The sequence below is a fragment of the Acinonyx jubatus genome, chromosome D3 (genome assembly GCF_027475565.1).
Source record: "Acinonyx jubatus isolate Ajub_Pintada_27869175 chromosome D3, VMU_Ajub_asm_v1.0, whole genome shotgun sequence".
NCBI lineage: Eukaryota > Metazoa > Chordata > Mammalia > Carnivora > Felidae > Acinonyx > Acinonyx jubatus.
In genome coordinates, this window is record NC_069392.1 from 84634545 (window position 1) to 84650507 (window position 15963).

Here is a 15963-nt window from a genome sequence, read left to right on the forward strand (position 1 = left end):
GTGACGCACGCGAGGCCGAACGTGATGGCTGAGCGAGGCAGGAAGTCCCGCGGGAACCACTGTCAGGACCAGACTCCATGGGACAGCAGCCACGCTGTTACCGTTCTCATCACCCTTTACTAGAATTACAACTACATTACAATGCATACTTCAGTACATCTTTGCAAATCTACCCAGCACATTTGAGAGAAAAAGCAACTCCAGAATGTTTGGGGGCTTTGGGGTGTGGGGTCTTTAGAAAAAGAAATGACTACAAAGGTAAGAATCTACTCTGGGGTTTATTTCTATTTTTCACATGTTTCACGGCTTACTACGAACTGAGTGGGAAGACTGAATAACTGAGAGCAACTCAAAAAGTGTCCAAAGGGCAAAAGCCGAAGATCTTTTTGTCCTGATCTATTCATGCTCGCCCACCTTCTCTAACTGAACCCAGCCACACTGTCCTTTCAGTGCTTACGTTCAGCCATACGGAGGTGGAAGCCTGGGCAATGAAAAGCCACGAATGGAAGGGCATCCACATTTACTTAGAAGACAATAAAGGCCTTACTAAGTTCTTAAGGATTTGTGTCCCAAAAGATTCGTAAATACAAGTTCTAAAGGTCCCAACACAGAAGAGGAAAGGAAGAAAACTAAGAGTCCCAGAAAACGGACAAAACAAACACCAATCATACAAAAAGAACTGTGACTTTGAAAACAACTAACCTGTTCGTAAGAGAGGAACTGCTGATTCCAGAACAGAGACACAGAACTGGGGAAGACTGAGCTGGAGGAACTGCAGCTCCAGCGCATCTTCGGTCTCCAGCTCCGGCAGGTCTATGTGCACCACGTCCACAGGTGAAGGCACAGATACCCTGGAGTTGACACGAGCATGACTCCCGCTCCCACTGGAAAGTAAACAAGCGACAGTCCTTGAGTATGGAAACGGCCACAAAGAGCTGTAGCGCCTATCTGCTGTCTGGCACATTAAAAGCCCCACGCTGGACATAACCATACTGCCTCACGCAACAACTGTGCTCAGATCTGTGAAACCTTGACAAATTTATGAGACTAAACTCCATAAAGATGGCTCAAATCATAAACGAAACCAAAACCGCATTTATATATATTGCTTTTCAAAAGGGATGGTCTCAGAATTCCTGTAGTAGCAGTCAACATGAGCACTAAGAACCTGTTCATTTCTACAGAAGAGCAAGCCAATTCAGAGCAAAGTTCTTCTGTAATCAACTTATAGAGGCAAAACTGAATCATTTACATAGTTTCCTAGATTTTCTGTGATTTTCACCAAATGTTCTAAGTGAGCCAATGTTCACAACCGGAGAATGCTAGAAAATGCCAGAAAAATATGAGGAGAAATGAATGACTTCATTTAGTGCACTCAACATCACGTAATGATTTTGAAAATGTACCAAAGAGCAGAACATCCCACCTTTCTTGGCTTTCTTCATTAAAAATTCCTACCTTAGATGTAAAGTGATGGCGTGGGGATAAAGTGCTATATTTTTTTTTTAATTTTTTTTTTTTAACGTTTATTTATTTTTGAGCAGAGAGAGACAAAGCATGAACGGGGGAGGGTCAGAGAGAGGGAGACACAGAATCTGAAACAGGCTCCAGGCTCTGAGCTGTCAGCACAGAGCCCGATGCGGGGCTCGAACTCACGGACCGCGAGATCATGACCTGAGCTGAAGTCGGCCGCCCAACCGACTGAGCCACCCAGGCACCCCGATAAAGTGCTATAGAAAGGCCTGAACCTCACAATTACCACGGACCTCAAATTTTTGACTTTTAATGTTATCCACAATCGAAGCTGAACCACAGATACACTAATGCTGTTGAGCACGTAAAACTCCCAAAATCTATGTTTTGTCATTTGTTCAATTTCAACATCCCAAAATACGAAATGGGGTGGGCTTCTCTCTAAGTCTCAAAGGCCCCTTGAGGAAGGTGTTCACTCAGGAGCGAAAATTCAGAAGCATTAGATATAGCACACTAGATACAGCTTAGAGAATGAGGCAGACAGGCTCTGGAAGAGTAACGAGAAAAGCCGTGCCTGACCAACACCAGCTCCTACGGAAGGGTCAGGAGCACAGGCTCTCAGATCATACTGTCTACACCCCTGCCCTCTCACCAACTGTATGAGCTGGGGTAAGGCTCCCTGCACCTCCGAACCAGGCTTTCCTGTACAAGGATGATGATACCAATGCTATCATAGGACCGGGAGGACAACGGAAGGCCATGAAGCACGTACGGCACTCGGCGTAACACCAAGCACGCAGCCAGCATCAGTCAGTGTCAGTTGGTGGCAGCAGCATCGTGAGAAAATAATGACGCTAACAGACAAGCGTTCATCTCACTGAGCATTTATTAGAACGACACCAAAGAGACTAACATGTTTATAAGATGCTTGTGGCATAAGAATGAGCTAACACACAAACACCACGCCAGCCCCTTTAAGCAAAGCTGATGTGTAGAAATCTGTATTTACACAAATGAGTAAAATACCATAAATTGTGCACTTTAAAGGAACTTTCCTTTATAGTCTCCAATCATTCCCTTTAATAGTAAATACTGATACACCCAAATTATGATTAGAGGGGCACCTGGGTGGCTCAGACGGTTAAATGCCCAACTCTTGGTTCCAGCTCAGCTCATGATCTCGTGGTTCATGAGTTCGAGCCCCACGTCAGGCTCCGTGCTGATGGTGTGGAACCTGCTTGGGATATTCTTTGTCTCTCCCTCTCTCTCTGCCCCTCCCCTGCTCACTCTTCTTGCTCTCAAAATAAGTAAATAAACTTTCAAATATCTTTTAAAACTTAAGGTTAGAGTCACAAATATGGGTTTAAAATATTACCAAAGAGGCACCTGGGTGGCTCAGTCAGTTAAGCGTCCGACTCTTGATTCTGGCTCAGGTCTGGATCAGACACAAGGGATTGAGCCCCACGATGGGCTCTGCTCTGAGCGTGAAGCCTGTTTTACATTCTCCCTCTCTCCTTCTCCCGCCTCCTCCTCCCTCTCCCTCTCACACACGTGTGCCCTCTCTCTCAAAATGAATAAAACATTTAAAAAAATTAAATCTTACCAAAATGTACCTATCCTTTAAAGCTATGCTTTTAAACTAGATCACATTTCATCTACGGCTAATAAAAACAATTAAATGGGTCAGAATCCTCATTCTTTTTCTAATGAAATAGAAAGGAAGAGAAAATATAGCTCACTATGTAGCATATGGAATCAAAGTACTATTTTGTGAACATCTTGTTTTGGCAGGGACACACACACAGACACACACACAGGGAAACATACACACATGCACATACTTATAGAGCATACGTCTGTATACTGAGTATTGAGTTGCATGTAATTTTATTTCGTACTACGGGTCATGGTCAAAAAAGTATGAAAACCACTGGTTTAACACAAGGCCAATACCTGTGGTAATTTTCCAAGAGAGAAGACAGAGAAAAACGTTAATCTCCCTCTCAAAGTAAAATACACACACACAAGTTAACTGGGCTTTTCAACAGTCACCTGGAAGACACTGCGTCCCAATCCTGACCGTCTCCCCTGGGTCGCTGACCTGTGCGTCCAACCACAGAAGGCCGGGGGCTACTGCTTCCTGGAGAAGGATTCTGGGAATGATGAATAACTCTAGCTTCATGACAATAAGACAAAGAAGAATTTTGGGAAACTGTATCTGAGAGGAAAAAAGAAAAAAATTATCCCTCAGTAGAGACAAATTATGATTATGAATAATTTACATCATTCTTTCAAAAAACAGTAACAAAGTTAAAATAGTAGAAATGCTTCTCTTGGGGTAAAAGTAAAGGTCAACCTTTTCTGCAAGTATTCCCTTAGCATTTGCATCTAACATTAGGTGTACCTCTAACTGGCCTGATTACATGCAGCCTTCTAGCTGGCATTACTGACTTGGAACATTTGGGACCACCAAGGCAAAACAGCAGATTAGGCACATCCCTGCTCATAACTCCACAAGAAACCCTACCTCAAACCACATGCAAAAATTAGCTCAAAATGGATCAACAACCTAAATATGAGAGTTGAAATTATAAAGCTCTTAGCAGAAAATATAGAGGTAAATCTTCATGATCTTAGATTTGGCAACGGATCTTTAGATCTGAAACCAAAGTACAACCAAAGAAAATACAGATAAATCGGACTTCATCAAAATCAAAGGACATTATAAAGAAACTGACAACTTACAGACTGGGAAAAAATATTTGCAAATCATATATCTAAAAAGGATTTAGTAACCAGGATTATACAGAGCTTCTAAAACAACAATAAAAAAAAAAAACACCCAATTTAAAAATGGACAAAGAACTTTAAAAGACATTTCTCCAAAGAAGATATACAAATGGCCAATAAGCGCATAAAAAGTCACTAGGAAAATCCCTAGTCATTAGTCAGGAGTCTTTACCAGAACCACAGTGAAATACCAGTTCATATCTACTAGGAAGACTAGGATTTTAAAAAGGGAAAATAACTGAGTGTTAGCAACATATAGAGAAACTGGCAGCCTCACAGGTTATGGTGGGGATATAAAATGGGGCAGCTATTGGGGAAAACAGTTTGGTGGTTCCTCAGAGAGCTAAAGGTGAAATTAACATATGACCCAGCAATTCCACTCTTAGGTATATACCCGACAGAACTGAAAACAGGGGTTCAAAGAGATATGCCTATGTTCACGGACACATTATTCACAACAGCCAAAACATGAGGACAACTCCCGGGTCCAGCAACAGATAAATGTATAAACAAATGTGGTGTATACAGAAAAAGGAAAGAAATTCTGACACAGCTACAATACAGAAGAACCTTGGAAGCATCATGCTAAGTGAAATAAACCAGACCCAAAAGGACAAATATTGTATGATTCCACTTGTATGAGATACCAAGAACAGACAACTTTAGAAACAGAATGTAGAGAGGTTACCAGGGGCTGCAGAGGGAAGGGGACACGGGAATCGGGCTAAATGGTCACAGATCTTCTATTTAGGGTGATGAAAAACATTTGAGAACAGAAAATGGTGATGGGTGCATAAGATGGTGATGGGTGTGAATGTAATAATGCCAACAAAATTGCACATTTTAAAATGGTTATAATGGCTTGTGCTACGTATTTTACCATAATTTTTTAAAGGAATTGAGAAAAATAAAGGCATTTTCAGAAGGAGAAAAAAAAAGCTCTCTGAGAGCTTCTCACCGCACTTCAAAGAAAATATGAAATCCTTACCAAGATCTACGAGTCCCAATACAGTCAGCCCCTAGCTACGTCTGTTCTCACTTCATTTCCCTCTCTGCTCCCCACTCCACATTTACTACATTCCAGTCACATGTCTGCCTTTTTTCTGTTCCTCCATAATATCACCTCCCAAGGCCTCTGACCTACCAGGAATACAGTTCCTGCAGCTCTTCAAGGGGATGGTTCCTTCTCGCCCCTCAGGTCACCTCCTCTGAGGGGCCTTTCCCACCCATCCTATCCAGGTAAGCCTCATTTCCCCTGTCATTTTCAGTCACATCACCCTATTTCCTTTGAGCATTTCTGATCTGAAACAAACTTGTTTGCTTGTTTATTACCTGTCCCCAACCTTCTCAAGGATGAGCTCAGAAGGGTGGGGACCTTATCTGTTTTGTTCAGTGTTATACCCCCTAGAGACTAGAATATCAGTCAGCATATTGTTGGTGATAAATAAAAATTTAATACATGAGTAAATCTTCAAAGATAATACTTTTATCAATATTATAACTCTTATCCTGATGAAATATGGGGTATCCACAAGCTCTCTGCTATCAGTCATTTGCAAAATGCTGTATCTCAAGAATGTTAATGAGGAACCCTATACCCTCTGAGACCTATAGTAAAGCTAATGTATAGCATAAGTATTCAAGTAGCATAGGATCAGCGAAACTCTGAACAGAATTGGGATTAACTGTGAAGCATGATGACAAATCATTGTAATTTAGTATTCAACTTTCAATGCATATGGCATAAGTGCACAGAATTTCTAAGCTGTAAATACTGCTTTGACAAAGCCAGCCGAGTGCTCTAGTTGGCCATTAGGTGGTGCTTTTTCCCTTAAAAGTCTGGCACTACTGTCATATTATAAATACTCTAACTACATCACAAGCCGCATAAAAAGTTTTCATAAAATACAAATCAGGAGCACCTGGATGGCTCAGTTGGTACAGGATGCAACTTTTGATCTCGAGGTTGTGAGTTCAAGCCCTATGTTGGGTGGAGAGGTTACTTAAAAATAAATAAATAAACATAAAATACACCCAAAAGTTAAAAAAATATATTTATTAAAAAAATATAAATTGTTATTTTTTTAAACCAATCTATTAATACAACAAGTAACTTCTAAAATGCCCAAGGTCCCACATAAATAGTTGAACTCAGAATTCTAACCCCTGGCTCCCAACATCAGTATATGCCTAAGAGAAAAGAAAAAAATCTTGCAAATGGTTCTTATCAAAAAAAAAAAAAAAAAAAAAAAAAGGACAGGATCATGAGTGGTTCTCTCACTCACACGATTGGTTTTCAAGTGATTATCTGATTGCATTTAGGAATGAGGAGTTTATGCTGTGAATATTTACACAGTAAGAATAATAGAAACTTCTCAGAAGAATCTGCAAATACCACCAGTGACTAATCAATAAATAAACATAAATACCTTGTTTACTAGAGAAAAAACCTGGATCACGGTAAAAGTTCAGTCTGTTTCTTAAATACACGCACAGCTGCTGCAAACAGGACACGGACTGTAAGGCCAGGCGATGCTTTCCGTCTCCTCCAAAGGCCAGTTTCAACAGAGATAAAAGGCTCTGAAATATGATGAATGAAATGAATGAAAATGATCAATGAAAGTGGGTGTGGAGTTTAAGTAAGGTTAAATGAACAACCAAAGGAAAGAAAATAACTTGTAAAATATTTGTAAGACATAAGAAACGGAAATAGGCAAAAATGACTTAGCAATAGGACAAAGCGAGACAATAAAATTTAAAAAGAGTGCGCGTTTGTTACATCTAAAGTGTGTAGGTTGAGTACCTATTCTGGGAGAACATGAATTACTCCCCACTCAGGACGTAAGTTACAAAGTAGTTTTTAAAAATAACAGCAAGCCTTCAGCATCTCAAACAGCTAAATCGTCTTGCCACGTTTTGGCAGCTAACAGCTTTCCTCTCCTCTGCTGCCTTCTGACAACTGTCATTGTCACACTGTGTCTTCATACTTACCATTCAGGGGCCTCCATTCAGCCCTGTGATTACGGAGCGAGGGTGCTGAGGCATCACTAGCTGCTGCAGATAGGCCACAACCCTAGACCCCACATCCCAAGCTCTACCATATAAACTACAGAATCTATCTGAATTGCTCATTGCCCTATTTCCCCGGCATGCAGCCCTGTGCCTTAGACATCCTACATATTCAAAAAACAATGCTATTCTTAGATGAAGAATGGTTCTGCTGACCAACTTCAATTTCCAAAGTCTATTCTCCCCTTATGCAACCCATAAAAGGTAAATTCAAGGTGGTCAAACTGGACTTACTTGTGTGTGTCAAAAGAGACCACCTCTGATCAAAAGAACTACCACTACCCAAAGAAGAGCACAGTGGTTTCAGTAACCAAACACTTCATTTTGTAAATATAATACTGCACACTCCTTCCCAAGGACTCCTACTTTGCAAAATCTGTTTCATTGTAAAGAAGTTCTCTATTTCAAAATCTACAACAATTACAGAGGATTCGTACCTGAACAATTTTTGGCCTTTGAAGAAAAATTTCAGCAGGAAAATCTTGCATGATAACATCCTTCAATAGTTCACAGGTATTCCAGATTAACGTGTGGTTACTACTTCTTAAAGAGCTACAAAAAGATAGCATTATTTACTTTTAAAAAGAGCTTATCTGTACCAGATTCCAAGTAACCCAGTAGCGTAATGACTCTACTAACAGTCCTTCAGGTCTCAGTTGAGACTTCACTTCCCTGGGCAGCCTTCCTAGATCTACTCCGTAATCAAGAACTCTAGGATAGGTCCTTCTTCCATATGCCTATATTCGGTGCAACAGCAATTGCCTGTTGACTTTCTAACCCCCACTAGAGCCTCCTCGACAACAGGCACTACACAGTATCCACCACAGTATGCCAAGACAATCACAATGCTATAAATGAGATCAGTGAAGTCAAAGGGCACAGAATGCAATGAAATTCGCTAAACGAATCAGGAAGTAACACAGAAAAAATAACAGGAAATGTAGAGTTAAATTCTAGAAATTAGATTTATTACTGCTCTTCCCCAAGCTAGTGAGTCAAGCTGGGATTCCCCTCCTACCGCAAACAGAGGACACCCCTCACCTTCTCAGACAATATGTGACCCCCTAAGGATATAGCAGAATCCACACGCCCCCTCTCAGCCCAGCTCCAGCCCACCATCCACCACCCAAAGGGGTGTACTAGAAACTGTGTCTCTTCCTGGGGGCCCAACTCAGACCCCCTGCCCTTTCCTACATGTACCCCACCTCTTCAATATGTTATTCCAAGAGAATTTACTGATGCCTTGGGAGTGCCAGCATCAAAAAGCATTTAACAGCCTGTAGCTGCTTATCTCATCCTAATTCTAGCACATTGGTCTTTCTACTGCCCACTGAATATACTGTCCACTAAAAAAGACTGCATTTATGCTTAATTTTTTCCATTTTTATTAACCAAGGGCATAAGCTTTGGCCAATCAATCTGGTCAATAAGAGATGACTCATATGTCACCAAGAAGTATACATGTCTCCAATCACGAAAAAAACAAACAAACAAAAACAACAACTAGATGTGTAGCCTGATAACAGCAAATAGGAATTTTCTAAATTGCTCTTTGAAACAGTGAAAATCATTCATATACTCCCAGTACTGCCTTTCACAGACACTTAGTATCTTTTTTCCTGGTGAAAATGTATGATAATAACAACCAGATGTAATGGCTATCAATGAACCAAAATGCCTGACAATGCCAGGCACCGTACCTTTCATTAGAGGAGAGAACATGTCTATCTGTTGTAGTCAGGGGGAGCCAGGGAAATGTAGAAAACTTCAAACACTTCACAGTCTGATTTACTGTTAATGGAACAGCAAAATTTAAGGGATCAAAGACAAGTTGATAGACTCCCAATGTTAAGAGCAAGGCTTTACCCTTAAAACAAGTCTTCAAAGTTACATCTTACAGTAACCTAAAATATACTAAACAAGGTCAGCTGCAAATTTGTTCCCTAACAGGATAAATAACAGAGCTGTTTTCATATCGTACACAAAACTGTTATTAGAAGAGCATTAAATACAAACCAATACTGAATGACATTTAGAACTTGAATTACATTTTCTATTGTACCCTGTGGCTAACCAAAACACAGAGCATAAATTTAACATGAAAGGAACTGGCATTTGGAGGCCTTTAATTGTAGAACTTAAAAATGAAATAGACATAATCATATAGTATATTTAAAAATTAGGCATGTTCAAATATCCTTCATGGTGTTAGATGTTTAAGCCTCTTTGAAGACGACTTAAAGACCGTAAGGTTGAAGATCAAATATCAGCACTCAAACCAGATTAAAAGAAATCTGAGAAACCAACACAATTTTAAACTACCCCATTGAAATTATGTTTTAAATAAATCTTATATTGTACAAATTAAGGTGGCAAAGCTGAGAAACAGTATGCAGTATCTACAGAAACCCTTCCAAGTGGCAAACAGTCTTTCCGCCAAATGCTCTGAAAAGAGCACGGAATCACTGAATTTAGATAACAGTATTATTAAATTCCCAAATATAGCACAGTTGCTTCTTTCAAAAGTGCCAACACACAAGCAGGGTTTACTTTTTCACAGAAAAGTAAGAGGGGGGTGGAGGGAAGGACAGACCTCTACTGCACACAAAAAAATGGATCCAAAATAAGCCCCTATCATTAACCCACAAACTGCAACTCACATAGCATTTTACCATCTCAATGGTCCCTAACGTTTTTAGCAGCTGCACTGGAGGTCCCACCTTCTCAGCCCTGGATACACTCTCTCCCTTCAGATGTCTCTCCCTGTCACTCAGTGAAGCCTCTAAATCACAAACACAAAGAAACTACCATCTCAAAACCAAAGCTCCCTCACAAGCCTAACAAAACTGTCACAGAAAGAAAAGGTAAAGTATTTTAACAGCTAAACAAGTTTTCAGTTCTTTCTTATGCTGTTATTCAACCAGAGTTTCTATGAAAGGCTTTTAATAACTGACGGCTTCCAAACTGAGTTAAATGAAATACTTGACATGAACAGATACACCCTTGGACACAACGTTTTCTTTTCAACTATGCAGGCAATAAAATGTCAGGTAGGTGCTCACTTAATTATTCCCTAAGTGCATCAACTGGAACAAAGGTTTTATCCTTTCCAAGCCTCAGTGCCTTCATCATTAAAATGGGGATATTAACAATATGAATTTCCCCGGGACCTGCTGAAGATTCATTCGTTCACTCAAAGAATATATACTGAGCACCTACTATGCTTTTGCATTGTTTTGCACACTGGGGATAAGCAATGTTCAGAGCTATCATTAAGCTTATAACAAGGAAGACAAAGAAGAGGTAAATTAGTATGTGATTTCAGACGATCTTTGTTAGAAAACTAAACATAGGTAGAAAGTGATCACTTGGGTCCTCAGGAAGGCCTCTCTGAGAAGGCGACACGTGAGCAGAGACCCAGCCAGACATCCAAAGACCTGGATGAGATTCCAGGGAGAGAGAGACTCTAAATCAGAGTTCTTCTATCAGCTGGTCGCTGGGATAAAGACAAATGAAGAAACCAAAATGATCCTGAGTCTTTGGCTTGAGTAACTGGATGAACAGTACCACTTGGTGAGCTGGAGAATAAACAGGACGCATACACAGCGCGCGGCACAGTTCCCAACAAAGAATTTGTGTTCAGTAAGCACTGAGTATTTCTGCCACCATCACCACCCACCTAAATACAGCTGCTCAAATGCAGTTAGAATAATGTAAAATTTCACCACCTAGACACTACATCCTAATTTGAGGAAACTGAAACATTCAAGCTTGACCACAACATTAGGAAAAGTACATTAATTTCTGATTTACCAGGTCAACAGGATCTATCCCTCTACATATACACACCCATTGGTCGTGGAGACACTTCCGTCTGCTGGAAATTACTTTTGTCTTGAGGAAAATATCCTATTAAGATTTCAGGTTGTTGTGGCAATTCTGATAAAAAAAATATATATTACTGTATTATTGATTCCTTATTTGCTAAAAGCGAAACTTACTCTTTTCAAATATTAGTGTTTTCTCTTAAGTTTTTTAATCATTTTAAAAACTGGAAAAATAACAGGGTTTTTTATCCTCTGAATAGTCTTCCTATAGAGGAAAAAAATGTCAATGTTGAGTCAGTTTTGAATTGAGGGGTGTTCCCCTCTTTTGTGGTTCAGCAAATACTACTCCTTAGATGAAAACATGCACAATGTACATAAAGAATCTGTTACAAAGTATTTATTCAAGGGCTCATCTCTGCTTCTTAGTCCATCCCCCTCCTCGCTCTTCCTCCAATTATGTAGTTCCTGACCACTTCAACTTTCATTAATATCTTTAAAGAAAAAGTCATCAAAAATAAAGGAGTCAAGCACTCATTCAACATCTTTGATGATCAATCCTCTGTCACATGTGATTGCACATGCAGCAATACAGTTGTAATGAGAATGGGAATAAGGAAAAGACTAAAACTAATTTTGTAATTGTGCTTGAAGTTTTCATGCCAGTATTTCCTAATCTTAATACAGATAACAAAAAATTAGCCCTAGACCATACATCTGATCTCCCCTGCGGGGAACTAGGTTGAAAATACATGGTTTAAGATTCTACTTTATTGGTTTTGGCTTAGGCAGAAATTTTCACTGTTAAAAATCGCAACCACACAAGAACCCAGTAAACAGAGGCTATTATTTTCTCGTTAACAGCAACACTGACGATCTCAGCAGTAGTGACACAGCACAGATACAGAGAAAAATATGATCTAACAGATTAAGCAAGCAAAAACACATTTTTAAATACTTTTACTACTCAATCACATAAATCTCAGGAGCATTTTTTTTTCCTTCAAATCAATTTAACTGCTTTCCAGGTACAAGGCACTCTACTGGGAATTAAATCACAAGAGCAACCAACAATTCTGTGCTTAGTACATGTCAGGCCCTATGCCGAGCACTTTACAGCACTGTCTCATTTAATCTTCATGACAATTCGATACGGTATTCTTTCTTATTGTCCCAGTTTTTGGATGAGAAAACTAAAACCTAGAGGGATTAAGTATTATAGCCAAGGTCACAAAACTACTGGAAGAAGTGGGATTTACATTCATGTCTGTCTGACTCTGATTTTAACAGTGTACTATGTATAGCTCATTTTAACTGGAGACCCCATAACAAAACCATGAGCTAGGACATATATCATCCTACCCCTATGTGAGGAACACAGTCCAAGAATGCAAGTATAAAACATTCAGAACAATGTCTGGCACATGGTAATGAGGGTTCAGCAAAAACGTTGTTATTGTTGAAGAAATAATCTGTCCCACAAAAAAAAAAAAAAAAAAAAAAAAAAAATCACTGGCAAGTTTTAGGCCCCTTGACCAAAATAAGCAATAAATACAAATGCATTCTCCTCTGAATAACAGCAGAGGAGGGGAAAAGGTCAAACTCATGTAAATTAATGCAATAAAAATAAGTTGAGGAGGGAAGGGTTGTTTTTTTTTAACCTAAGATCCCTTTCCTTAGAATTAACCACAAGAACCAATATATTTCTATTTTAGCAGAATGCATCCAGATTGATTCCAAAGAGTTACCAGTTTGTTTGGTTTGGTAAGATGCAGAGTATAGGGCAGGATCATCTGAAGGAAGAATAAAAAGTCCGTCCAGAATGCCATCAATTTCACCCTGTAGATTCGGCTCCACATTAGAACGAAGTTTAGATAAGAATTCAACTGCACCAAGGTCAACCAAATGCTTGACTGCTGGGGGATACTGAAATAAGAAGAATCACATATGTCAAAACTTCTACACTTTACCTGACAGCAACTAAACCAGGAAATTATTTTTAGTATGCTAGATGTTCCTTTTGCAAAAAATAAACCTTGCATTGATGTACCCAAAAGTAAAGAACTTCCATGAGTAGGACACAGATTTATAGAGACATACGTAAACCATGCGATGACACTTACAAAAGAAAAGCCCAGACACTGACACTAGAAATGCACACTGCCAACTCCTACTTTTATTTATTAAATGGATTACCTCTCTCAACTGACTCCCACCCCATCCTCTCCTACCTCCAACCATCAAAAGATGCCAAAGTAATAATGTCCTATGACTGCACACTGACTTACAGTTTCAAAAGGTTAGACTTGCCCTTTGACATCTGACCCTGACAACTGCTCTCAAGACAGGCTGAGGGGCACCTGGGTGGTTCAGTCAGTTAAGTGTCCGACTTCGGCCTTCGGCTCGAGTCATGATCTCATGGTCTGTGAGTCTGAGCCCCAGTCGGGCTCTGTGCTGACAGCTCACAGCCTGGAGCCTGCTTCGCATTCTGTGTCTCCCTCTCCGTCTGCCCCTCCCCAACCTGCGCTGTCCCTTTGTCTCAAAAATAAGTAAACACTAAAAAAAAATTTAATAAAAAATAGTTTTCAAAAAAAGACAGGCTGAGGAACATAAAATCTGAAAATCAGATATGGAAAACGCAATTTCAGATACTTGAGGTATTCATTAACCATGGTAACATTAACTTTAAACATATTCTCTTTCAGACACATCTAATCTTTAACATGTAAATAACAGAACACAGGGAAAACCAGAATAACAAATGGCAACTTCCAAAGATGATTCCAAAATTCAGAACACACCAGAACCCAGAAGTTCTATTATTCCGGAGCACAACAGATACAATGTGAGACTCAACATTACACATAAAAGCACGCTGAGCGTGATACACCCAGACGACCATCTCTGGTTGTTCCAAAAATAAAAAGTAAAAACAAAAATGCTACAAATTCAGCAACACTCACTCGTCTGATTTTATTTCAAAATGATCCTACCTTAACCAATCTGCTCAACAGGCTGAGAACCTCTTCTTTCATTGGAACAGACGGGAAATTGAACCATTCCAGCAAACGTTGAAGAAGCAGCCTCTCCTGAACTAGATCTTCACAGCAGAGTAAGTTGTGCTCAACCTTGCAGAGGATATTCTTGAGAGCGCGTTCCCTGATCTCGGCCAGCTGATGACCTGTCGAAGGACAGCACAAAGCTATTTCCCAGCTCCGAAGAGACGCCCCCCCACCCCGAATTCACCCTAAAACTTAGTTGATGCTGGGGGCGGGGGCAGGGTCAAGAAGGAAATAAACCAGTTTTTTTGTTTTTGTTTTTGGTTTGTTTTTAACAGGCGGGCCTCGGGTGCCCTCGGGACGCGAATCGCTGGGTTTACTCAGTCCGAGATGGATCCCCGGGGGCTCCCCTGGCGAGGCCAGGACGAAAGGGAGCCGTCTCAGGGTGGCCCGGCCTCCAAAACGTCACACAACCAGCCTTAGCAAGTGGCCACGACAGGACGGCGACGCGGGCGAGGGGCAACTCAGACTGTTACCGAGTTTCCTGATGAGCCCCGTCAAGACCATCTCGTCCCGCTCAATCAGCCGCCGCCGGAGAATTAAACTGCCGCGCCACAACGTCCGTGTACAATCAGTGTCCCCATGGAAACCCGGCCGGTCGGGCTGCGGGTTCCGCAAGGTCGGAGACAACCACGGGACAAATAGGAAGCATCCAGGGAGCTGCTGCTGGGCCCCGCGCCTCCACAGAAGCTTAAAGTCTCTCTGTAATTACTACTACGCGGCTCCTAAACAGCAGTCTCTGTCGTAAGAACCGGAAAGAATGAGGAGACAAGCAGGGAGTAGAACCCGCCTTGGCCGCCGTGCACGTCGGGAGTTGTGGTCTTCGCTCCTTTGTGCTCCCCTCCCGGAATTCCGGACCCGCCGCTGCACCCACCCGCCGAGGGTTCCGGCGTCCCAGCGCGGGCTCCGGCGCGGGAGGCACGGGTCTGGCAAAGCCCAACCAGGCCCTGCAAACTAGCCCTGGCTCTGCCAACCTGAATTCTTGGCTCCCGGAGCCTTACAATTTACAATACAGAGTTTGGATTCCCGCACTTCCACCAACGCCCCCCCCCACCCCCCGCCCCGCCGTTGGTAACTAAATTCAGGTATCCTCTTTAACTGTAAAATGTACCTGCAAAGGCAAGCAGTGTCCTTGGACACCTAAGTTCTGTATAAACACCTGAGGAGGGACAGGGAGAACATAACTGAACAGAAGAGGGAAAAAAGAGGACTGTAGAAAGAAAAAAAAAAAAATGGGGAGGGGGCGGGGTAAGGGTGTGAATTAATATTTGAATGTCACCAAAGCTGGCATGGCACTGTGATTGGTCTGAACAAATAGGAAAAGAAAAAAAAAAAAAAATCTAAGCAATGGTAAGAGCGGCAACAAGATTAAATTTGTAAAGAGATTTGCATTTTAGAGAACATTTCTCTCACCAATGTTTTCAATTTCCCTAGGAGAGGGATGTCAAGGTACATATACCCATTACTATTTTGCAAAAAAATGAACTTAAATTCATAGGAGTTCTTCATCCACAGTCACATCAACTACTTAAGTGGCAGATTGAGAGCCTGACCTAAATTTTCCTTGTGACATTCTTAGGACCTTGCTGCCCCTGCAAGGTGTGTAGGTAGGTTAGAGAGTGGTGATGTTAGACCCAGATCTGGAAGAATAAGTAGGAATTTGTCTGCCAGGCAAAGAAATGGGGTAAGGGAATTCCTGCCAGAGAGAACAGTTCAAGCAAAGGCAAGGATTCAGAATGAGTCCGTCA

General features: G+C 41.1%; 1 protein-coding gene across 3 annotated transcripts in view; it reads right to left on the reverse strand.

The window, feature by feature from the left end:
• RTTN (rotatin) overlaps positions 1 to 14978 on the reverse strand; it is a 160501-nt gene extending 145523 nt beyond the window's left edge. For 2 of the 3 annotated variants that reach the window (XM_053206000.1, XM_027069160.2), the window contains exons 1-9: positions 14692 to 14977; positions 14150 to 14337; positions 12905 to 13082; positions 11182 to 11271; positions 9033 to 9123; positions 7770 to 7884; positions 6693 to 6843; positions 3526 to 3691; positions 703 to 884 (exon numbers count right to left, since the gene is read on the reverse strand). In XM_053206000.1, coding sequence (XP_053061975.1) covers positions 703 to 884; positions 3526 to 3691; positions 6693 to 6843; positions 7770 to 7884; positions 9033 to 9123; positions 11182 to 11271; positions 12905 to 13082; positions 14150 to 14337; positions 14692 to 14722 — 1192 coding nt within the window. In that variant the 5' untranslated portion in view covers positions 14723 to 14977. Of the gene's footprint in view, positions 1 to 702; positions 885 to 3525; positions 3692 to 6692; positions 6844 to 7769; positions 7885 to 9032; positions 9124 to 11181; positions 11272 to 12904; positions 13083 to 14149; positions 14338 to 14691 lie in introns of all 3 variants that reach the window. The other variant, XM_053206002.1, reaches the window with a different exon arrangement.
• Positions 14979 to 15963: the final 985 nt, after the last annotated feature.